Below are 23117 nucleotides of genomic sequence, written 5' to 3' on the forward strand. Positions count from 1 at the left end.
TTCTCTGTTCTGCAGCAGGATCTTTCTGCAGACTCGGAATCCAGAGCTGGGAGCATTCCTGCTCACAGCCCTTTGGGGCTCGGTAGCAGAACCTTTTGGGCTTCTATTCCTTGTTCCTCAAGGAGAGAAGATGAAAAATTCCTTGGCTTCCTATGTGGATCTGTTGTTCCTTTGGGCTTTGGGACTGTCAGTGCTTTGGATTAGATCTTGAAGCATATTTCCTGCTCTAAGATGATTGTCCCTGTGAAAGAAAATAACAGGGGCTTTATAAATGTCTGTCTTATAATTCTATCTGGTCTGTTTCTCTTTCTTTGTAGCATGTCCAAATGGCCACCCCTGCACTGTGGGAGAGGTAAGAGTTTGAGATCAGTGGGTTTTTAAGCAGGTGATGTTTTCAACAATAAAATGTTTTGGTTTATTTACTGATATTTCTGTTCTGTTGCACAGCAGTTCATTTTCGAAATTCTCTATATTACTAATCATTTTACCATTGTAATGTAAAATTTAGAACAGTTCTACCACAGTGTATACTGTAAATCTAGGAAACAAGAGGCAGAGGTTCTTCTGCCAGTATATAGCAGTTTTCAAATTAACCAGTTACAGCTTGAATTTTTGTTTTCTTCTCTTTCTCTGCTGGAGAGGCTCTTACTCTGGTGTCCTCCCTTTGCTTTTTGCCAGTGTGGCCGTCCCGTGGAAACGAGCCGCTGTCTGGACTGTGGTGTCAGTGTTGGAGGGATGTACCATAAAGCACTGCCCGGCTTTCGGGAATTCTGGTATGCTTTGATTCATTAACCTTTTCAGCGCTAAATGATGTAGTACTTTCCTGTCATGCTTTCAGGGCAAGTAAATACTATATATATATGCTTTCCAATAGGAGTAATGAAGACAGAACCCAAACTGGCCACATACTTGGAGATGTACGACAGAGAAGAGCAATGGGAGTGTCCGATCGGGCCATGTCCCCAGCTGTCTTTGTGCTGATACGCTTGCTCACACATCTGGCAATGTTGCTGGGAGCCACAAGACATCCTCAGGTACCTTCCAGTAATAGTTCGGGTGGCCACATGAAATGTAGTGAGACCTTTGTGGGACGCTGCTCCTCTTCGTCATGCTGCAGGTAGCTAGGGCAGCCTCTCAAGATGCAAGACCCAAACGTGAGTGATTCTGGTTCCATGATGCACCTGCAAGTACACACGTACCTGCGTTTAGTTGTTGGCATGGTCAGAATTCCACAGGCTGGGACTTTCTGGGAAGGCTGTAGCTCCGCCTGCCTTTGTTGGATGGGACGTTACTGGCTCTGCTCTGCTCATTCTTCCATTTTGCTTCTCTAGTCATTGCAAAATATTATCAAGCCAGCGGTGAACAACTCGGTGGGTTTCCTGCAGCAGCATATTCAGGAGGACTTGGCACAGCTGACTAAAATTTTGGGGAAGAGTGTGGATGAGACCATCAACATCGTTCATCTTGTCCTCGGCAGCCTCCTCAAGGACCCCCAGCAGCACCCGGGCCATTGTAAGGAAAACCACCTGCCGCCCCAGCCGCGTTTGAGGGCAGCAGTTCTTTAGCGGCTTTGCTAATAGACCGTCTCCAACAGGCGGTAGATGTGCTGATGAGATCCAGAAATGTGAGGCTTGTTTCTTACTGTAGGGAGTCAAGAATTTTTGGCTATTCACTTCTCTTTTGGTCAAGTATGTGGGGTTTGCAAGGTTTGGTGCATAATTCTGAGAAGGAATTATTGAATAAATAATGTCAGGACACATTGACAGAGCTTTCAGCTCACAAGCAGGGGTACTACAGCAGCTCCTGCTGTGTGTAACCTACATGCTGCCCTCTAAATGAAGCCATTTGGTAGAAGAGGGATGGCCAAGTATGGTTCGTGGTAGAATCTGGAGTTCAAGTTGATGTGAGTCATTGTGGCATAGCAGGTTTATATGTAATAGCCACGTTTTTAGTATGTGACAGCACGAATCAGTATTCCCAGCTCTGTTCTTTGGTCTGTCATTGATTGTGGTCTGACCTTGGAGAGCTTGTTTAACCTTTCTGGGATTCTGAATGACTTGTATAAACGTCCACATCATTCGAGTGAATGACTGGACTGAAGCCTCTGAAAACCTGCGGTCACTGTGTGCTGGTTTGGATGAAACTCCAGCTAGAGTAAGATACTCATTTAGGTTCTAGAACCTCTGTAATCACTCTTGGCTCAAGCTAACGTGCAAGGATGCCCCATCTGGAGGCTTAGAGAATCTCTCCTTTCGTTTAACTGAAATATTGCAGATGTAAGAGACTAAATATTCCTGTTGCAGGGCCAGTTTGGTTTGATGATGTGCTCTCCACCAAGGAGATGAGAAACAAATGGGAAGAAATTGTTGCAAACACAATTATTGTTCCTGAGTTGAAGGTGAGAAATTTGCTGCATAAAATCTCAGTAGTTGAGCAGTTCAAAATTCATTTAATTGGAAATCTGACCTGCTGCAATATCCATGCTACACTTCACCCAGCTGTTCCTAAAGCCAGGCCACCTATGACACAACTGCAGGTCAACTTTCATTTGTACGGGTCAGAGAACTTTGTTCTACCTGTGCAAATGAGTATCTGGGACCAGAGTTGTGCTGTGATGGTTTTGGATAGCTGGAAAAGCAGATATGTCTTAGCTCAGTTGGCAGTATTTGTCCAAGCAAGCATTGGTTGCCCCAAATGAATCCTGTCTGCCTTTTTCCACCCATATGCATCATCTCAAGAATGGAAGACCTGCGAGTTGGATGAGCTGGAGAACAAAGAACAACTTTATGGTATAAACAGCTGTCTTGCTGTGTGTGTTTAACATTTCTTTCCTAGGAGTTAATCTTCTGCTTTGACATATTTCTGCGTCAATTGGTCATCAAGCTGTCAGGGAAATGTTCTTTAGTGGAGGTTCAACAGGGCAAAACACTGCCAATTCTGAGATATATATTTTTTTTAATGCAGGATTTGGATAAAAAACTTCTGAAGTTAAATAGACAAATACAAGAGGATGAGAGAATTTCTTCTAATCCAATAGTCAAGATAGTGTATGGTGACCCAGTCACGTTCCTGTCCCAGCTGCCCAAGGACAGTCACATACATCATTCCAAGATGTGGAGCTGCCGAAAGAGGATTTCAGTGGAGAGCCTGGGCCATGTTGTCCAGCAAAAGAACGCCAAGGACGCTGTCCCGCTCCTTTGGAGGTTTCTGCAGAAGGTGGGTGGGAGGCTGCGATGTTCGGGTCGGCTCTGGGAGTCCTGGGCTGGAGGGGCCTCTGGAGTGACCTGGTCCAGCCCCTGCTCGCCAGGGTCACCAGGGACCAAACCACTGTTCAGTTATACGGTGTCTTTATTCTCATAACCTTCTATAATCTTGAGAACTGCACGTGTGAAATATTTTTCTTTTAAACATTTAAAAAGTAGTTCCATAAAAGCATTCAAACCTGGTTTGTCCAAGGACATCCCCCCTCACGGGCTCCCGTTCCTCCCTCAGGAAACAGAACTGAGGCTGGTTAAATTCTTACCGGAGATTCTGGCTCTGCAGAGGGACTTGGTGAGGCGGTTTCAGAACACCACTGATGTCAAGCACTGCTCCATCAGGGACTTCCTCAGCGAACACCTCTCGGGTGAGAAGACTGTGCCAAAAGTGTAACTAGTGAAACAAAAAGCGCTGGATAGTCCAGTTGAAAATGAAAGCGACAACTTCTCTTGAGCTCACAATCTTAAACCCTCACGTTTTCCTTTTAGCTCACATCCAAACAAACTGGAGACCTTAACCCTGGAAAAGTCATCAGGTGGTTTTAAAGAGAATTAAGCACAGGAAGGTTGTTCACAAGGGGTGGGGACTGTTCAGAGATGGGCGAGATCCCTGACTGCAGCAGTGGGTGTGCTCAATTTTTAAGCTCTGCCCTAGAGCTGGGCCCGCCTGAAAGGTGAAATAGCTGTCCTTCCAGTCATGGGCAGCGTACAGACCTTTTGTGGCAACTCCTTCTACTGTACTTAAGTACAATTACATATGTTTTCAAGTACTTACGAAAAATACTTAAAGGTTATGCAGAATCGGACCAAGGATCCATCCAGCCATGTAGCCTGGCCAATAGCAGACAATAATGGAAGAATTTAAACAAACAGAGCAAATGACTCAATTTGATAACATCAGAAAACTGTTTAATGTCTGTTTAGTGTCTCTCGATCTGTTTGAGCAGTTGCCTGGAGTTTAGTGGTGTGCTTTGAAAATCCTTGTATTACGGAGTTTCATGGTGTTGCCAGCGAAAGGCGTTTCAAGACTTGTCTTGCTGTTATTCCTCAGATGTGATGAGGGACCTGTTCCAGAGGAGAGTGAATGTGTTTCTGTCTGTGTGGAACAAGCTGAGGAGCTCGCTGGACACCAACGGTGAGTACATGTCTGTGCCAGCCCTGTTCTGAGTGCCGGCGTGAGGGCTTGCCAGCTTCGGACAGCAGTCCTCTGCTCTGCCGCTGGCTCAGCTTCCTCCCGTCAGCAGTGCTGAGGCGTATCCTCAGAACTGACCTTGGCCTTTAAAGATTTAAGATCTAGGTGCAAATGGAAGAGTTTTTGTTTCCCTCTTGCAGTGTTCTCACCTGAACAGAAAGCGCTACTTTCTTTGGGTTACGTACTTTCTCCTGACCTGGGTCAGCTCAGGAGACTTTGCTCATTGCAGCTGCCCCTCAGCCACCTCAAGGAGTCTTCTCTGCCTTTTATTCCAGGGGAAATCAAGCTTCCTAAAGGCTACTGTGATGCTGACCTGACCCTGGACAGCCAGCTTGAGGTCCTGCTGCCACGGCGACGCGGGCTGGGTCTCTGCTCCACAGCCCTAGCCAGTTACCTCATCAGTCTGCACAACGACTTCATCCACTCGGTGAACAAACACAGCAAGGAAGATGACCAGTATGTTGCTATTCCAGCTAGGCATTTTGCAGGGGCTCTGTACTACCTGCTACCACACCCCCAGCTTTCCCTGCTTCGTAAGGGCTGCTCGCTCCAGCTGGAGACTGTTTTCCTTCTGCAGGTACTTGATCAGTCCATCAGAAGTGGCCGACCTGCACTTGATCAGCTACGAGGTTGAGAGAGACCTGATTCCTCTGATCCTGTCCAACTGCCAGTACAGCATGGAGAAGGGAGGGGAGACGCTGCAGGACTTTGATCTGGAGAAGATCCAGCAGCAAATCGTCAGCAAGTTCCTGCAGGGGAAACCGCTCATCACGCTGACGGTAGGACAGGGCAGCAGCTCTTTCTGCAGACAGCTGCTGGGCTGTGCTGGGCATTGCACATCGCAGGGCACGCAATGTTACCAAAGCTTTACAGCTGTGGGCTTCTCTCCTGACAGGGAATACCCACCCTCGTATACAGACATGATCGGAATTATGAACAGCTGTTTAATGACGTCAGGAACAAGATGGATCAGGTGGGTTTCTGCATTGGAGGAAACAGGGCCATGCCAAGAGATGTGAGGTTTGTCTTCTGTCGCTTGCCTTGTACGTCTGCGGGCTTGTCCGCTGACCTCTGGGCATGCCTTGAACATGTGCAGACTGGCCTTCTGTCAGTCAGGATTTACAAAGGCAAGGAATTCAGCCAAGCCTTTTCTGTTTCCTAAATCTGGGGCTCTGCTGTCTCCCATGGCTTTAGCAACTGCAGCAGCAGTAAGGAATTGGCTCTAAACTAATATTAGCAATTGCTTGGACTTCCTGGTTTTCAGAGTGCTCTCCCCGCTTCTGTGATGAACACGATCAGTGGGGAGCTACAGTCTTACAGCGATGTCTGCGATGCTCTGTCTGTCACTGAAGTTACCCTGGGATTCCTGGCCATGGCTGGAGAGAATGCTGAAATGCTTCTGACAGACTACATCGAAAACATTCTGCAGATGGGTGATCAGACAAACCCTCACGTACTGCGGGTGAGTCCTGAGAGCAAAGCTCTTATTCTACAGGATAAAACCTGCACTGGTTTTTACTAAATCCAGCCAGTCTGATGTCCTTTTTGTGAACCAAAAAAATGGATTATTGAAGGCAAAATGGGGAAGAGGGCTTAAAAGGGCTCAGTGAACTCCCTGCAGAACTCTGTGTGGACAGGTTCCTAAATACATCTCTTACTCCCTATGTGTGTTTTCTTCAGGCCCTTAGACGATGCCACCTGAAGCACAACATTGCCCTATGGCAACTGCTCTCAACCCGCAAATCTGAGCAGCTTCTGTGCCTCAGAAGGGTAAGGAACCGAGAACTTCAGTGCCTGGTCGCTGTTCCCTCTTCTTGAAATGAAGTTGCTCAAATGTTTGTGCTTGATTGTTTTCCCCTCTCACTGCATTTTTAGGATCCTTTTGCAGACATCAGTGCAGACTACAAAGCTGAGCTCAGTCCACAGATTGCCAAGCTCCTCAATGCCTTCCTTGTCCACTCGAGGCTGGAAACCTTCCTGCAGGAGCTCCACGAGATGATCGTCCTGAAGCTGCGACGTGTCCGAGCTGTGGATGAATTCAAACCCACATGGAGGTAACAGTTACGCACCCAAACCAGCCCCCAGCTGTTGTTAACTCGAGCTTCCCTGCCCCTGAAAATCCACGAGCACACTCAGCAACCTCCTGTCTCTGTAAATCTGGCTCTTTAATCCTTCTCCTTACCAAATCCACATATTTAAACTCTGTGGTAGCAATGCACCGTTAAGTACACACAAATGACCATGTGTCATTTGTAGTTTGCTGCATGACACCTATTGATCCTGCTCTTGCTCTTTGTTTCGCAGGCTGAAGGAATCGCTCATTCCCTACCTGGATGCCAAAGACTCTGAGTTAGCTCCAGAGCTGCAGGAGCTGTTCCCAGAGGAGATTCTTCTCTCTCACGCTGCTGCCACGTGGAAAGCGGCTGCTCTCTTCAAACGGGAGCGCAGGGAGAGTTAGTGACGGCGTTCCTCGTGTTCCTCACCCCCAGGGACGGCGAGTGCCACAAACACGGGGCCAGTGACATTCTGAAAGCTCAGGGCATTGTGTTTTGAGTGTGGTGGTTGTTTGGGTGTGTTTTGTTTTTTGGGTTTTTTTTTACTACATTTAGAAATTATGATGCAAACATTAGATGCTTTCTCCACATGGTGGAGAAACAGTGGCAGCTTAAGCTGGTTTAAGGCATCATAGAAACAAAAAAATAACCACACAACCCTCCACTGCCACCTACTGAAAATGAAGGATTTTTATTAAAAAAGCATCATTCCTGCGTGCAGGGGAAGGTCGGGTTGTGGGGTTTTTTCCAGCCTGCATTCCTCTTGACAGTCACTGCCACTTGATGCAGAACAGGCTCCTTCTCCCGGCTGCTCCGGTACCGCTGCACAACCGGGACCGAGGCGGATCAGCGCCCGCCCCCGTCCTCAACCCGGTTTGCGGTGAAGCTGCAGCTGCTCCCCGCTCCGCGTTCCGCAATAAAGCCCGTTCCGCCATACAGCCCGCTCTGCCGCCCGTTCCGCGGCTCCTCCCGCCCCGCGCCGGAACGGCCGCTTCGCCGCGCGCTCCCGGGGGCCCCCGCGCCCGCACGCGCTTCCGCCGCGCGCCATGGCGGAGCCGCCGCCGGACGCCACGCGCCGCCGCTGGGCACGGTAACGGGCGGGCTGCGCGTGCGCGGTTGCCATGGCCACCGCGCGCGGCGGCGGGTCCGGGCCCGCCGGGGCTCCCCCCGCCCCGGTACCGGGCCAGCCGGGCCCGTCCCCGCCACCCCCCGGCCCTCGGGAGGTCAGCACGACGGGAGGGGAGTCGCGTCGCGTCCCCGGGTTGGGGGGGGGGTCCGGTTCCCGTTCCCCGGCGGGGGGTCCCGGGGCACAGCCCGGCCCGGCGGCGCTTGGGCCGGGGCGCCGCTGAGCCCGCGCTGCCGCAGGGAGCAGGCCCGGCTGCGGGCCGCCGTGCTGGCCCAGGACACCGAGCCGTGGCAGGAGGAGCCGAGCTTGGCGGGGCTGCGGAGAGTGGGAGGCGTGGACTTGTCCTACCCCAGCGGAGACGAGACCCGCGCCTGCGCCTCCCTGGTCGTGCTCAGCTTCCCGGCGCTGCAGGTACCGGCGGGAGCGGGCACGGGGAGCGTGTCGGGAACGGCCGCCTCGCCGATAGAACAGGCCCAGGCACGGTCTCAGCAAGATTTTATTAACGATTTTGCAAGGCCGGGTGTTGTAGCTAAAGGTCGGCACACGGAATAGGGCAAAAAGCCTCCGCTTATATCCCGGCCACAGATTCCCTCCCTGTTCCCCAGTGGGTGGCATTGCGGGGTTTACAGACCACCCGACCCTGCCTCAGTTTACCCATCTCATTCATGTAGTTCTAACATCCCCTTCCCCTTTTCAATGTATTTAAAATATGGATTCCTGGTTCTGTGGCTACCCTCCCCCCTAGCTTAACTTTTTGAACTTTTAAATACAGTAATCAGTATGCATTCCAGGATTACTTCGAAAAGACTTTCTTTCGCATTAAGGAAAAACAAAGTTTGATACTGGCTGTTGGGATTTTTATGAACTGGATTTCCATCCTGCCTTGGTTCTTGACTCACCCTGCATGGATGCTTTTTGTCTTGTTCTTTCGGGCTGTCCCTGCGCAGACAGAGCCCCTTTGAGAACGCCCTGAGCGGCTGAACTTTGCGCTCCCCGCTGTGCATTTGAACAGCCGCCCTGGTTCTCTTCCAGGGACTTCACTCTCCGCAGGGAGTGGCAGGCGATGTCCAGCCTCCCGTCCGCAATCCTTTATCCGCCCCTGCTCTGAGTGACAGAATGACACAACCCAATGGGCTTGGCTTTGCGGGAGAGATCCAGAAGCAGAGTGTTTTAAAAAATATGAGATTAGGGAACACAAGCCAGAGGAGATGCCTCTGAAACAGGAACTGAGCAGCCGAGTCTGGAGGTCGTTGTCTGTCCCGCTCTGGCAGGTGCTGTACGAGGATTGCCGGATGGTGACCGTGAGCACCCCGTACGTGGCTGGATTCTTGGCCTTCCGAGAGGTGCCCGTGCTGGTGGAGGCAGTTCGGCGGCTGCAGCAGGAGGAGCCCGCGCTCCAGCCCCAGGTGCGCTGTGTTTCTGTGTCCCAGTTGGGACGTGCTGCTGAAGGGCGTTCCTGGCTGGCTTCCCGGGCAGCTTGGAAGGGGCAGCGTCAGGGCTGTGCTGGAGCATCTCTGCCTTTCCTGGGGGACCAGGGGTGCCGAGGCAGGGACAGCCAGGCCGGCCCTGGCAGCGGGAGCCCCGTTCTGCAGCACAGGGCAGAGAGCTGCCAGCTGAGCTCCTGCTGCGGGACACCGCTCTTTAGAGTTGTGTGTACACAGCACTGCAGGAAGATGCCTGTAGACAGAAGTAAAAGGGCCGAGACAGACTTCTCCCCCCTCACAGGGCCAGTGTCATTATTTCCTTATTGCATTGGCTCTCAGCGCACAGGAAATAATGTTTCTTGTTTGGCTTTTTCAGGTACTTCTCGTAGATGGAAATGGCCTGCTCCATCCCAGAGGTAGGACGTTACTGCTCTCCAGGGTCCCCCTGCTGCCACATGACATTCCCGTGCTCCGGTGTCCCGCGGTGACAGTGACTCATTGTTGGCAGGATTTGGTGTGGCCTGTCACCTCGGAGTCCTGACGGGTCTGCCGTGCATCGGGGTGGCCAAGAACCTGCTGCACGTGGATGGCTTGGTCAAGGATGAGCTGCACAGAGAGCAGGTGAGGCCAGGCCGCAAATTTATTTCTGTTCTTTAATATCCTAAGAGAAATGAGACAGCAGTACACAAGTACTTTCTAACCAACTGCCCTTGCGTGTGTTCATCCCTAGATTCGTTCCCTGCGGAGAGAGGGAGATACGTTCCCGCTGACAGGCTCCTCGGGGAGAGTCCTGGGCATGGTAAGTTTGGGAGTTTTCTGTTCTCTTGGCCATCAAGGCTTCCAGCTTTGTGTAGTGGGAGTGCAGGAGGATGGTGTCTCTGTAGTGGGACTGTCTCAGTGATGCTGGTTCAGGAAGACAGGAAGGCTGAGAGTTACTTACCCAATATAGAGCCACCGTCCCACCTTCTGAAGGCAACTGGCTAGCTTATAATTCACCTGCCACTCTGTGTTTGTTAAAATACACCTCTTAAGTATTTAATCTTTCTTGTTTCTGAATGCCCAGGTCCTGCGTAGCTCCAAGAACAGCTCTAGGCCACTTTACATCTCCGTGGGTCACAAGGTGTGTCTGGAGACAGCCGTGCGCGTGGTCAGGTCCTGCTGCAGGTACCGGATCCCAGAGCCCATCCGGCAGGTACGACAGCAGAGGAGCCGGGGGGGAGGCCGGCGGTGCAGGGCTGCGGATGCCAAGCCTATGGCGATGTTTCATATGCAGTTTGTGGCTCATCTGCAACTGGCAGTTGAGCAGCTGGCACCCTTCCCGCCGCCTGTTCTCCTCAGCCTGTTGCAGTGGTGTTTACGTGGTAGTTACCTGGTTCTGGCTTCTTCCATGCTTGTTCTTCTGACGCAGTGCCCGGGGGCACACACAGCCCTTACTGCAGGCCCAGCCTGACCGATTCCTCAGTTCCTCCCTGCAGTCAGCTCCTGTGATGCTGATGTTACCCCACTGGAGCTGGAAATGAGGTTTTGCTGGGCGCTGGGAGCCTGGCACACACTGCAGCGCTGCTCCCCTGGGCTTTCCCCGCTGCTGCACTCTGCAAGGCGCTGCCGGCTCGGGGCTGCAGCCGGTAGGTGACAGCACTGGATCACCCTCAGTGAGCAGCAGCTGCCACCAAAGGCTCCGCTTCAGCCTGATTAAATCACAGCAGGGCTTGAGGAAAGGATCTGGAGGAGTGTAAAGGCTCTGGGACTCGTAGCCTGGCAAGTGAGTGACCCTGCTGCTGGTGGCTCGGGCAGGGCAGTCGTTGGCCGGCCGGGGAGCAGGGCCCGCTCGGCTGTCCCTCTTGGTGCTGCTGCTCTGGAACACGCCGTTCGCGTTGCTGCATCTCTGTCCCTGTGGGTGTCTGGCCACCTTTGCTCTGCGGCTCCTCGGAGCAGCACTGAGGTGCTCCTGCTGAGGCTGTTCCGCAGTGTCTGCACACGGGAGCTGCTCGTCGGTACTGCAGCGTTTGCTGAAAACAGAGTCTTGAGTCTGTGGTTATAAACCAGACAAAAATCTAACACCTTAGAGCAAAACAAACCTTGAAGTGTCCATACCAGAACTGGCGTTTCTGCCAGACGGGAGTAGGCTGATAGATATTCTTAGGTAATCTCTTCAGCCAGGGACAGATGCCTCCGCAGAGCTCTGAGCTCTGCAGTTTGGCGCGTTCAGAGGAAAGCAGAAAAGCATTCCCTCTGGAAACAAAAAGGTGTCTTGGAGCTTTTCATCACCCTCATTTCATTTCCAACTATCTCCAGTATTTTTCTGTGTTCTGAGACTCTGCCAGTTCTCTATCTACCACCTTTATTTAAAGCTATGGAGTGAATTGTTGTCACTTTTCTTACAGAGATTAAAAATCCAAAATGGAGTGTGTGTACTGTAGAGGTAGAGGGCTGGCAGGAGATAAGGACACTTCAGCCTTTCTTGGGACTCCTCCCTGCCGCAGCCCCTCTGTGTGGTGACTGTCACAGATCTGGAAGCCTCAGCTCTTGAGCACCTAAAGCTGGAGTTAGGAAGTAGGAGGCTGTGGAGTATCCTGCTGTGAGTAACTGACTTGGCCTTTTTGCTGTGGAGTGTCAGCAGAACAAGCTTGCAGACCTGACAGGTGATGTGCTTATGGCTTTCCCCGTGTGGTGAAGGACTGCTGGGTTGTTAGCTGTGAGTGTGAGCTCGGGCAGCCCTGGGAGCAGGACGCTGGGAGCAGCTGCTGTCCCTGCTCCAGGCCGTTTGTGGCTGGTATAAGGCAGCGCTACGCTGCAGCGTGTCGTGCTGTGCGGCTGCTGCGGGACCTTACAGCTCCTGCTGTCCCAGCGGCGCGGCTGGCCAGTCTCCACAGGGCACGTGGTGCTGCTGGGCACGCAGCAGTACCCGGGCAGCGGTCAGAAACGCCTTGGTTTGTGTTCAGCCCACAATGTGGTCACGCTGCCGAAGGAACTGTGGCTGTGACGCGGGTGAGAGAAATGATCTTTCGGAGAAAGCAGGAGGAGTTCTTTACCACCTACAATCGGTATTTACATTTCTCTTAGTCCTTATTCCACGTGTAAATGCAAGGTCGATCTGGGAGAATTTTGCTTGTGCCCAGCCAGTTTGTGAGATTTTGAGGTTCTTTTGCAGAAAGTTGGTCATTTGGAGGTAGGCAGGAGCTGTCATCCCAGAACAATAAGCAAAGCGTTCCAGGTGAGTGGCGCTGGAATGACCCCAAGCCCTCCCGAGAGCAGCTGCCCTCGCCCACCTCTGGCAGAGCTCAGAACCGCTCTCCAGCACTCGCCCCGCTCCGGCCTGCCCAGAGCCAGGATCCCCATCCACAGCAGGGACACAGAAGTTTTTCACATCCTCTGGCTGACAAGGACCGCGCTGGGGCGGATTCCTGTGCTCCGGCCGCCGTGGTTCCCACTGGCTGCACAGCAGCTCCAGCTCCCGCGGGGCTCCGGCTGCACCGTGCGCCGCTGCCCCTGCTGCCTCGGGCCAGCCTGGTGCTGCTCCAGCCCACCAGAAGGACACGAATAGGCCTGTGCAGGGCTGCGAATTTCTGCAGGTCACTTCATGTGAAATATTAAACACTTGCTCTTAGGAGAACAGAGCTGAGCCACCGTCCCTCTCCTCCGTGTGAGCAGCTCCTGCTGCTCCTGGAGCTGCGACTCCCTTCAGGTGTACGAACCCTGCTGCAAACCGCTGTGTGCGCAGGGATCGCCACCGCCCCTCGTCAAACAGGCAAAGCAACAACGCCAGACCCTAATGCCAGCACTAGTCCTCTCTGAAAATAGAAACAATCTGTGCGGATTATTACAGGACAGTTATCCATCTTATTGATTAGCCTCTTGGTTAATACTCAGGGTTAAGCTGTATCTCAGCACTGTGTTAGGAGTGAGGACTGGCCAGTAACTTGCCACCTAATCAAACATTAGCTTATGTTATCAGTAGAACCTGGTTAGGGTTTTTCTTCCCTAGAAAATTAGTTTGTAGATGTAACTCTTGCTACCTCAGTCTCCCAGTAGGGACTCTATTGAACAACCTCCTTCCCTTGTTATAAAATACATCACGTAATCTCTTATCCTGAAGAGTGATCAAAGTTATTTGTCAGTTCAGTTATGAAACTGTCCAATTATAGAGAGAAAGGAAAAAAAATCTCCCAAACAAACCACCCTTATGTAACTATTTTTCATTGTGGAGCTTGCAGAATTATTAAGCAGTTGTGGAGCTGCGGTTGCAGCTGGCAGAGCCTCCAGCACAGGGTCTGGCTGGGGTGGTGGGAGCGTCTGGAGGTGCGGGAGAGACTCTGCAGAAGTAGAACAGCGCTGAGTAGCAGGCGCTTCAAGGACAGCCACCAGGGATGCGTTAACCCACTTTATTAGCACCATCATCATACGCTGGGAAGGTTTTCCAGCTGAGAAGGTCACATACTGCTTTGTAAGTGGAGAGAGACACTGCCTTTGAGGTGGGGCACGGCAGCTGTTCTAAAATGTCACGGCATAGCAGCGTTTTTGAGAAAAGAAGTTTCTAAATAAGAAAAAAACCTTGGAGGGAATGTAAAAATCGACTGCCAGATCTCAAAGTTGTCCAAGAGCCCAGGACCTGCTTGCTTGTGATAGCATCTGAGAGTCTGCTGCCCTGGAAAGCTGAACAATAACGCTTCTGGGGATCGAGAACATCCAGTAAGTGTCCAGCAACACTTTTGTAGCTCTCGGGGTTTCCGTCGGTGTTGTCCCTGCCCCACGCACACCACGCGCTGTCCTGCGTTGCTGATAAGAGGCAGCAGTCTGGTGTCACTGGTGAACTCTGGAGGGCTCGTGTCGCAGAGCGTGGGTCAGCAGCGAAGGGACTGGACACTCACACGAGGATGGGTTTGATGAGCTTTGTGGTGGCTCCAAGCTCAGTTTCAAATGAGGAGGGCAGTAAACCATGAATGTGGTGGAGTCTCAACGTTACTCCTTTGGATTTTGGTGCTGGAGCCCAGAGCACAGACCCGCCTGGTGTGTGAGCTGCTCCGGTGCGTTCCCTGGCAGCTTGGCCTTCGGGCTTGGCGGCAGGACAGTGGAACGTGTGCCAGTCGCCTTGCAGCCGCTGCCGGGAAGCGACAGAGCCAAGGACGCCCTTGTGCCCGGGCTCTGCGTTCAGCGATGCTTTACCTGCTTTAGCTGCCTAATAGCCGCAGCCCAGGCGGCCCGCGGGGCGCACAGGCAGGATGAGCCGGGCTCCTGCCTGGGAGAAGGAAATGCAGCAGATGAGTGATGCGCTTCTCCATCTGGTGCTGCATCACGCAGCTGCTGGAGCAGCGGAAGGAAGGAGATGGGTACGGAATGGGCAGTGCCAGCTCCTCTTCTCATCCCACGTCCTCCTGGGAGCTCGGCTGCTGGACCGCCACGTTCCCAGCTCTTCACAGCTCTCCCTGCAGCCTTGTCCCCCCTCAGTTTACAGTTCCCTGTGGAGGGCAGAGCCCCATTTCTCAGCTGATTAGTGACCAGAAAAGCTAATCCTTTGGGAACAACACAGTGTCACAGCTGTAAAGACCAGGGGTGATCCTGTGGGGCTGCAGTGCCCACGGGAGTCCCTGTGCACGTGGGCCTGGGACACGCTGCTGTCACCCAGGGCACACTGGAGGTTATTGCCGTGGAGTCCGTGGGTCAATGAAATGCTCCAGTAGTTCCCCACCTTTTGAGGAGGGATCTGTGAGCCGCTGCGTGATGCTAAATTGCCTCGCAGTGCTGCAGGGATCTGCCTTCACATCCGTGTGGTTTTGGAGCTCCAATAATGTTCTGGGGGCCGGGGGACATACTGCTTTTGTGCATCAGTGCAGGCTGAAGGATTGTGACAGCTCTGAGCAAAAGCGATGAAGACAATCCCAAGAAAAGGAAGAGTGGGAAAGTCCTGGGCTGAAGGGCAGTCATTTGTTTGGGGCATCTTAATCTGTGAGCGTTTTGCTGAAGCACAGTGACTCCTCAGCACAAAGGGGAGGCACCAACCAGGCTGATCAATCCATTTTCACTCATTTTCCTCCTTAATTCCAGGCTGATATTAGATCGAGGGAGTATATTCGGAAGCAGCTGTGTTCACCGCTGGAGGCCGCATCTTCTGGGCCACAGAGGTAGGTGTGTGGGCAGCCCCAGCAGCTGCCTCTCCAGAGGGGATCTGCTCATGTCATGATCTTCAGTAATGGCATTAAGGGGACAGGCGGGGTAACAAGGTGAGCTCAAGTGACACCAGGACATATGCTGCCTCCAGAAAGGGTGATTTCTGGTGATTGTGGCCACGCTCCCTCACACGTTTCCCCCGCAGAGCGCTGTCCTGGGCTGGGGAAGGTCGCTGGGGATTTGGTCCGTTTCCGGCACCTGCGCTAAGCAGAGCACCACCGCCCACAGGTGTGACACGGGGCGACCAGCAATACCCGCAGGGAGCTGGTGGCTGCCCCAGAACGCACGGCGAGGGTCAGGCTCCTGCTCTTATGTAACGGCCAGCGCTGCTCTGCTCCGCTCCCCTGTGCTTTGAGCAGGGAAGGGGCTGTCTCTGCTCGGGGGGCGGCAGCTGCACGGCGTGGCCGGGCGGGTGGCCCCCGTCTGTGCTGCGTGCCCATCTCTGACAGCTCTGACACCTCCCTGCTGTGGCGGGTGCTGAAGCTCACACAAACCGCCTGGTTTGGGGGGCCGTGCAACAGAAAAACCACACTCGTTCCAGTCATGGCCGTGGATCTAAGTGTGTGTCTGAGCCCCTTATTCCCCAAATGACAGTTATATGGGCTTCTTGCTTTCTGCTTTTTTGAAGTCTGTGACCCTTCCTGGTTTTCGTTCCTAGCAGCAAGAAGGAGGCGGAGCTGGATGAGTAGTCTGGTGTCAGAAGAAGCTGCGGGTTCCTCTTCGCCGGGTGCCCCGGGGAGCGGTGCCCAGGACAACGCCAGCCGCTGCACCTGGGTCTGCTGGGCAGGCAGAGCCGCTGCTCTTCCAGGATAACGTTTAGAGTGCACTGTTTCTCAGGGTTGATTTTTAAGCATTGTAAAAATATTTGTAAAGATATCGTAAAAATATTTTTTGTTGTAAAAATATTACAAGTAAACTTGTAATTTTGTAAGAACTTCCTTGAGTACTTGGGCAATTGCAAGGCATGATTTACAAAGAGATGCTGAGGCACTTGACGTAGCTATAGACAGTCCAGAGCTGGCCTGTGGCTCCCAGCACACGTCTGTGGCTCAGAGACTTCCCTTCTCCTCGGTTTTGGAAGAGCTCCCACCCGATGCCCACAGCCGGTACTCTCATATGTGCTTTGCACGTCCCTGGGGAACAGAAATCCATCCGGCTGGTCCTGCCAGACGGGCAGGGGACGCCGTGTTTCAGGTGGGCGTCTGACTCAGGAGGGAGCGGATGGAGCCAACAATCTGCTGTGGATTTGGGAAGAGCCTCAGAGGTCTGAGCTCCGGTCCCTGAGCAGCTTCGTGTCTGCCTGGTGCCGGTGGCTGCGTGCGGGTCACGGTCTGCGCTGGGCTCCGTGGGAACGTGCTCTGCATGATGCTCCGTGTTCCTGTCCCCCTCTGCGGTGACTGTGGCCGGGGCTCACGGTGCGCAGCAGCTCTTCCTGACGTAAGATCATCTCAGGGGAAAGAATGTCCCATCATGGAGAACGGGGAGGGAAGTCCTTCCTAACACACGAGTCAGGGTGGCCAGATCCCAGGCTTGAGTTTTGCAGCCTGGGTGCACGGGGAGCACTCGTGTCAGGTCAAGGAGGAGCTCTGTGCCAGACACCTGGAGCAAGAGCCATCAGCGAAGCCATTTGTGAAGCTTTGCTGGAAGAGCAGAGCACAGAACAGTTTCTGTCCCTAAATCAATACATTGAGTCTCATCTGATTTACAGAGCTCAAGCTTTTCCTCCAAAGGTGGGGGTTCCTAGTGGCATTCAGCAGGTTATTTCTGTTTCCAAAGAACAGGAGCAGATATCACAGCCAGACTCTAGCATGTTGATTTAAATAGACATGGCTGTGTAAGATTCCAGCCTGAAGAGGAAAAAGGATGTTTTCCTGGGGTTGGAGAGAGGTGCTCAGGGCCAGGACTCCTGTGGTCTGTTTTAAACGCTGCCAGGAGAAAACCATCTATTTTTGCTGATTGCCTTGGCCTGGGCTTTGCTGGGCTGGGAGCAGCTGCCTGTGCTGGGGCACAGGACCAGCCCCGGCTCATCCCAAACGCCGCTCACAGCCTCACGCTCTGAGTTATCCAGGGGGTGCTGCAGCAGCTCGTTTGGCTCAGCTGGGGGAGAGGAGGGTCCGTGGGGCAGCAGAGCAGCTCCTGCCCTTGTCCTGCTGGAAAAGGGGTTTCCTCAGCAGACGGGACTGCGGCTCCTGACCCGGCTGCACAGGTGAGTGCCTGCGGTTTTAAGCTCTCCTGACATGCCAGTGATGTTGTGTCTCTGGTTGGTGTTTGTCCATGAGCGGGCTGTGCGGGCAGTGGAGGTTCTGCAGCAGATGAGCTGGGTGACACTGAGCCCGGTTTATCCCCGGGCTGGGAGGCTGTTGCTGCCCCGGGGCTCTTCCCGCTGGGCTCTGGTGTGTGTGGGGCCCGCGGCTGCGCCGCGAGAGCTGGGGCTGGGCTGAGTCAACCGGGTGGGATGAGTTTGGATCGGTCACCTCTCCGGGCCGGGGGAGGAGGTGCTGCCTGGGTGGGACCTGCAGCCCCGGCAGAGCTGGGGGCTTCGTTCTGGTGGGCTTTGGCGGTTACCTGTGCTGTGTGCGGCCGAAACCTGGGGAGGTGGTTAAACAAGCAGACTAATTGCTGTGTTTGGCGTCTACTTGTGGCTCTCTGAACACAATAAGGGATTAACTTGGTCTTTATCTAATTGGCTTATAAACTAGGGAAGGGAAAATCGCTTTGTAATGCATGAAACCTCCTCTTAATAGAACTCAGAGAGGAGCCTGAGTGTCCTTCCTAAGTAAACTCGTAACAGCTCTTCCTTTCTAACTCTCTGTTTGCTGGAAATTAGCTTTTCCAGATGTTAAGTATTTGTGCTCCTGTTCCCAACAATTTATTGCTGACTTATTAAACAGCCTTGCCGTTTGTTATCACCAACGATACTTTTCTCTTTAACGTTTCCACCTGTGGCTGTTCAGGAGCCTCTGAATGGGTCTCACTGCTTGGTGATTCCTCAGCGCTGAGAAACTGAAAGGGAGGAGGATGGAGAGGTGGAGGAAGGAGATTGAATCCTCTCTCGTGGCTACTGTAAAAAGAAGATTCTTGGGGTAGCTCTTCACTTCTCTCTGCAGTGGAACGGCGTGCCGTGCTGTGTGCGCTAGGGGTGGCTATCTTCGGTTAAACTAACCCGCCGGCCCCGCTGCCGACCCGTCCGGCGGGGCTGGGCTGGGCTGGGCTGGGTTGGGCTGGGTTGGGCTGGGCTGGGTTGGGTTGGGCTGGGCTGGGCTGGGTTGGGCTGGGCTGGGCTGGGCTGGGTTGGGCTGGGCTGGGTTGGGCTGGGCTGGGCTGGGTTGGGCTGGGCTGGGTTGGGCTGGGCTGGGCTGGGCTGGGTTGGGCTGGGCTGGGCTGGGTTGGGCTGGGCTGGGTTGGGCTGGGCTGGGCTGGGCTGGGTTGGGCTGGGCTGGGCTGGGTTGGGCTGGGCTGGGCTGGGCTGGGTTGGGCTGGGCTGGGCTGGGTTGGGCTGGGTTGGGTTGGGCTGGGCTGGGCTGGGTTGGGCTGGGCTGGGCTGGGCTGGGTTGGGCTGGGCTGGGTTGGGCTGGGCTGGGCTGGGTTGGGCTGGGCTGGGTTGGGTTGGGCTGGGCTGGGTTGGGCTGGGCTGGGCTGGGTTGGGCTGGGCTGGGCTGGGCTGGGCTGGGCTGGGCTGGGTTGGGCTGGGCTGGGCTGCGGCACCAGCGTCCTCCAGCTCCGCTCTGGGCCGGTGGGGATTTGCCACCCGCGCTGGGGTTTCCTGGCCCGGCTGCGCTCCTGGTGAGGGCGGTGGCACCGGGACCGCTCTGCAAAGGGGCTCCTGCCGGAGCCGCGCTGGGGTGTGGATTGTGCCCAAGGCTCATCAGCAGACACAGCCTGTGCCGGCGGAATTAAACCTGCGCTGCCCCGCGCGGAGCCCCCTCACTGCAGGCTCGGCTGCTGCGGGCCAGGCTCGGCCCTGCACGGGTTACAGGCAGATCAAGGGCTGCTTAAGAGCTTCTCCCTGCAAACCCGAGCTGGGGGAAGAGAACAGACCCGCTCCCCTTCTGAGCCCGTGTTGGTGCTGCCCTCCCAGACCGGAGCTGCTCAGCTGCCTCCTGAGAGCTCTTGGGGCCACTCGTTTTACAGCTTTGTTTGCCCTCTGAGGATACGAAGGGAGATGGTGCCAGTTAAACGATATATTATTTGCTGTGCTACGGATTCTCTGGATCCGCTTCCTCTACATTTTTTTGTGGACACCCAGAGATCAGGAAGGAGGATCTCAGAACGTGCCCTGCTTATCTGGGTGCCTTGATAAGGGAGAGAAGATGCTTTAGGATGTGTCTGTGTTTCTTTGGCTGTTGAGGGAGTCTAGATGAGTAACTCAGTGAGAGATGCCCGAAGCTGGGTGAGGTGAATCTCCACCTCCGTGTCTGCAGCTCGTGGCGGGCTGGGTGCTGCCTGCGCGGTTTGTGCTGCGCGGGCTGAGCTCTGCTGCCCCGGGCTTGCGCTTGCGTCGTGCTGAGGGCAGGGCAGGGGGGTGTGTTGGGATATCCCCCCACTCTGCTTCTCTTCCCTTCCGACTTGCACTGGTCGGGTAGGTTCAGGAGGGACAATCTCCCCCTTGCTTCCCCCAAACCGGCTCCATCTGTAGACTGGTAGCACCAAACCATCCGAGGGCACTGGGGAGGTTGGGCAGCATCACAGCCCCCTTGCAGTTTTCTTCTTGTGTCCTATAAGTGATTCTTCCCTCTGTTGTTCTCAGCTGACCCTCTCTAACACTGGTGCTGGCACCTCTTGCCAGAGCCCTGCCAGTCCCCTATTTTAAGGTCATATTAATCAAAAGCAAATCAGCAGACTTTCTCTTGGCATCCAAATTAATAGCAAATGAGATAACGAGCTGTGTCACTGGGGTGATGGAGCAGCTTGCGCAGGGCTCAGCCCAGAGGTGCAGACACAGACTCTGGTTTCGGGAGGTGGGGGCCGCGTCTGGGCCCAGCGGGGCTGCGGGGGCTGGGGGTGCCCACGCGTCACCCTGGGCAGGTGAGAGCCAAGACCCCATTTCTCTGTGGCAGCTGCTCCTGCCTCCGGGTGCAGCCCCGGCCCCACGCACGGTGCTCGGCAGGTTCCCCACGGCCCGGCTGCCTTAGCGAGGACACGCTCTGTTTGTGCTCTGGAGGCCTGAGCAGCTTCGAAAATACAAAATAAAGGCTGTAAAATCAGCCTGTAATTAATTCTTGGTTTTGTTCCCAACGCAAGGGCTTGATGCAAAATGTTTCCTTAGGAACGTGCTTTTTCTTGCTTTTCTTGGACTTGCTGCTTGGCTTGTTGTACCTCTGCCTGCAAACCCCCAGCTGTTCACACTCCACTGCTGGCGCTTAGGAGCTAGTGCATTGATTTTTTTTTTTTTTTAAATGTTATATTTATTGCACACTCCTGAGAACCTTGTGCACGGGAGGCTCCTGGTGACCGAGGGACTCTGGCCGTGGGCAGCTCTGCGGAGGGCGCAGCATCTCCCAGCTCATGTTTTGACTGGAGCCGTTTCTCCGGGGTGGAAACAGCTGCGGTTCTGTGTGCGGGTGAGGAGGACGGGGCGAGCGTGTCGGAGGCAGCGCTGCATCCCGCCATGGCGGGAGATGAAAGCAAGGAGAGGTGGAGCCGCGAGCCAGAACCGCTCCTGTGTCAGCGCTTGAAAGGGAAATGTCCATCGTCTTCATGAACGGCATCGTTGCCTGCTAATAAAATATCAAACGAATTCTTAAGAGAGCGTTTAGGATCTGAAAGGCTGTGATAAATCTGGTAGCTTTGTAACTTGCTCAAAATTAAGGCAGGTAGCAATGGGGTTAAAGCTCTCTGATTAACACACAAATCTTGTTTGTAATAAGGACTGGGAGGGTTTGGGAAACCCAGCTGGCATATAACAAGGTTTCTCCAGCAAATTCCTTAGCTATCAATTAGTTTGCTGGGTAAATGTCACCGGTTTCTCTTTGTTTGCGGTAACTGGTATCCAATTAATTTGCTGCGGTTGTTGCTGGTGACTGACGCTCCCGTGGCCCCGGCAGCCTCGGGGCAGCAGCAGGGCCACGGAGATCCCAGTCCCTCCAGGACAACCTCCCAGTTGCTCCCAGTGCTCCTCTGAGCAGGGTCCCCGCCGCAGCCCCAGGGTGAGCGCGGGGGCCGGGCTGGTCAGTGGAGCCCTCTCTGCATCCTTGCTCCTTCCCACTGAAGATGGATAAATTTCATTTGCTGAAAATAACTCCCCCCCCCGCCTTGCCGTTTGTTGTTTTCCTGCCTCCATCCCCGGGATCCGCCGGACTGTGCTCCCACCGAGCGGCTGCAGCGCCGGAGCGGGGCGGCTGGAGCTGGGGGCTCCTCTGCAGCCCTGGGAGCCTCCACAGGACTCATCAGTATTAATTGCACCGACATTTGAGTGATGTGGGGAGGGAGAGGGAAGGAGCTGAAAGCGTCGCCAATTGCGGAGCACAACCCAGCCCAAATCTAACATCAAATAACCGGGTCTCTGGGCGTAGGATGGTGTTGGGGGGGCTGGAGAGAAAACGCTGCTGGGAGCTGGGGCTGGGCAGTCACTCTGGGCTCGGATGGGCTGTGGGGGTCCTGCTCCCCTCTTGGGAGGGAAGAAATCAGCAGAGCTGGGTCCCCTCGGGGGTTCCCCCCGTGTCAGGGTTCGGGGATGAGGGGTGGGCAGGAGGGTGTGTGGGTGTCTGGGCGGGGAGGCTGCTGGTCCCCGCTTCCACAGGCACTGACTCAGCGGCGTGATGGATCCCGCATCCCTCCCCGGCAGGGGGGACCCTGGCGTGATCCAGACCTTGGCACCTCCTTTGCCCTCCGCCAGCCGGGCCGGGGGCGGCCGCTGGCGCCAGGCTGCCCTGTGGCATCTCCGACTTGCATAAGAGCCTCGCTGGGATGAAAAATGTTCAGATCTGCTGCAGGCGATTGCTGACCTAATTTCCAGCATTGCTGTGGATCTTGTCATCTGTTGCTGGCAGCCTGGGTGCAGATGGGTTTGAGAGGGAGCTAAGCGGGGGGCATGGGGACCCCCACCCTGTGCTGCCCCAGCGGCACAGGGGACCCACAGCACCCAGGGCTGGGGTGCTGGGGCAGCACAGGGTGGGCTGTGACCCCACTGCATCTCCCACGGGATGAGCCTCCCGTGCCTGAGCTGGGGCAAACAAGATACTTGGGGGCCAGGTCAGCTTCATTCCCTGCAGATTTCTGCTAAGCAGAAAACAAATGCTAATTACACAGCATAATTAGCAAGATGCTGCATCTATTTTTAATCAGCTTGGGAAGATACATTCTTCCTTCCTCTCCATGCTCGCTGGCAGCCTCTCCTGTGACAGAACGGTGCTTGGTCAGGGACCCTCTTTGGAAATCAGTTGCTCTTCCCCTCCGCACCCGTGCGATGGGGCTGGGGTTCCTCCCAGGATCCCTGGCCAGAGTAACATCCCCAGAAACTCCTTAGTGGAGTCTGAGGCTCCCAGCCGAGATCCCAGCCCCTCTATAACCATCAGGGATGCACGGAGGGAAAGGATGGAGGAAATCAGCTCAGCTCTGTCAAGGTTCAGCAGCAGCTGGAAAATCGCAGGAGGAGGAGCCCGGGAAAAGGTTGCAAAAATAGTCTGAGAAGGCGAGACGGGGGGGCAGTCCTGCTGTCCCAGCAGCTCCCTGTCCCTGGTCGGGGGGACGGGGTCTCCCCGCTTCTGGGGGACACCTGGTGTCAGCCCTGTTCAGGGAAGTGTCGCTTCAGAGGGAGCTGCAGGCTGCGAAAAGCAAACTTTGCTCTGGAACATTCCGCAGAGAGATGCAAAGTGCCATTTAAAGCGGGTACGTGCATCCGCTGCGGCTGTGCGGTGTTCCCAGCCCTGCAGGCTGTGGCACTGGTGGGCTTGTGACACG

General features: G+C 54.5%; 2 protein-coding genes across 3 annotated transcripts in view; both read left to right on the top strand.

The window, feature by feature from the left end:
- RNF213 (ring finger protein 213) overlaps positions 1–7063 on the top strand; it is a 46988-nt gene extending 39925 nt beyond the window's left edge. Inside the window, exons 52-66 of the mRNA XM_065647721.1 lie at positions 318–352; positions 679–773; positions 875–1034; positions 1332–1512; positions 2304–2398; positions 2965–3216; positions 3493–3625; positions 4309–4392; positions 4725–4905; positions 5027–5228; positions 5345–5422; positions 5714–5911; positions 6130–6219; positions 6325–6503; positions 6754–7063. Coding sequence (XP_065503793.1) covers positions 318–352; positions 679–773; positions 875–1034; positions 1332–1512; positions 2304–2398; positions 2965–3216; positions 3493–3625; positions 4309–4392; positions 4725–4905; positions 5027–5228; positions 5345–5422; positions 5714–5911; positions 6130–6219; positions 6325–6503; positions 6754–6907 — 2117 coding nt within the window. The 3' untranslated portion in view covers positions 6908–7063. The remainder of the gene's footprint in view (positions 1–317; positions 353–678; positions 774–874; positions 1035–1331; positions 1513–2303; positions 2399–2964; positions 3217–3492; positions 3626–4308; positions 4393–4724; positions 4906–5026; positions 5229–5344; positions 5423–5713; positions 5912–6129; positions 6220–6324; positions 6504–6753) is intronic.
- Positions 7064–7549: 486 nt separating this feature from the next.
- Positions 7550–16081, top strand: ENDOV (endonuclease V). Of its 2 annotated transcripts, none has more exons than XM_065647813.1 (9): positions 7550–7593; positions 7869–8040; positions 8901–9035; positions 9430–9469; positions 9562–9674; positions 9784–9852; positions 10117–10245; positions 15096–15172; positions 15877–16081. In XM_065647813.1, exons 1-9 carry the CDS (start codon positions 7550–7552, stop codon positions 15905–15907), a joined length of 810 nt encoding a protein of 269 aa, XP_065503885.1. In that variant the 3' UTR covers positions 15908–16081. The 2 variants fall into 2 exon arrangements, with proteins under 2 accessions (XP_065503885.1, XP_065503886.1); XM_065647814.1 differs by having other exon boundaries at positions 15880–16081.
- Positions 16082–23117: the final 7036 nt, after the last annotated feature.

The sequence above is a fragment of the Caloenas nicobarica genome, chromosome 18 (genome assembly GCF_036013445.1).
Source record: "Caloenas nicobarica isolate bCalNic1 chromosome 18, bCalNic1.hap1, whole genome shotgun sequence".
Taxonomy (NCBI): Eukaryota; Metazoa; Chordata; class Aves; order Columbiformes; family Columbidae; genus Caloenas; species Caloenas nicobarica.

What these genes read in the sequence shown, in the direction of transcription:
- ENDOV (XM_065647813.1), top strand. Translation starts at nt 7,550, where the DNA reads ATGGCGGAGCCGCCGCCGGACGCCACGCGCCGCCGCTGGGCACG. An exon ending in TCAGCTTCCCGGCGCTGCAG is followed by an intron (nt 8,041 to 8,900) that starts GTACCGGCGGGA and finishes CCGCTCTGGCAG; the next exon opens with GTGCTGTACGAGGATTGCCG. An exon ending in CGGGGAGAGTCCTGGGCATG is followed by an intron (nt 9,853 to 10,116) that starts GTAAGTTTGGGA and finishes CTGAATGCCCAG; the next exon opens with GTCCTGCGTAGCTCCAAGAA.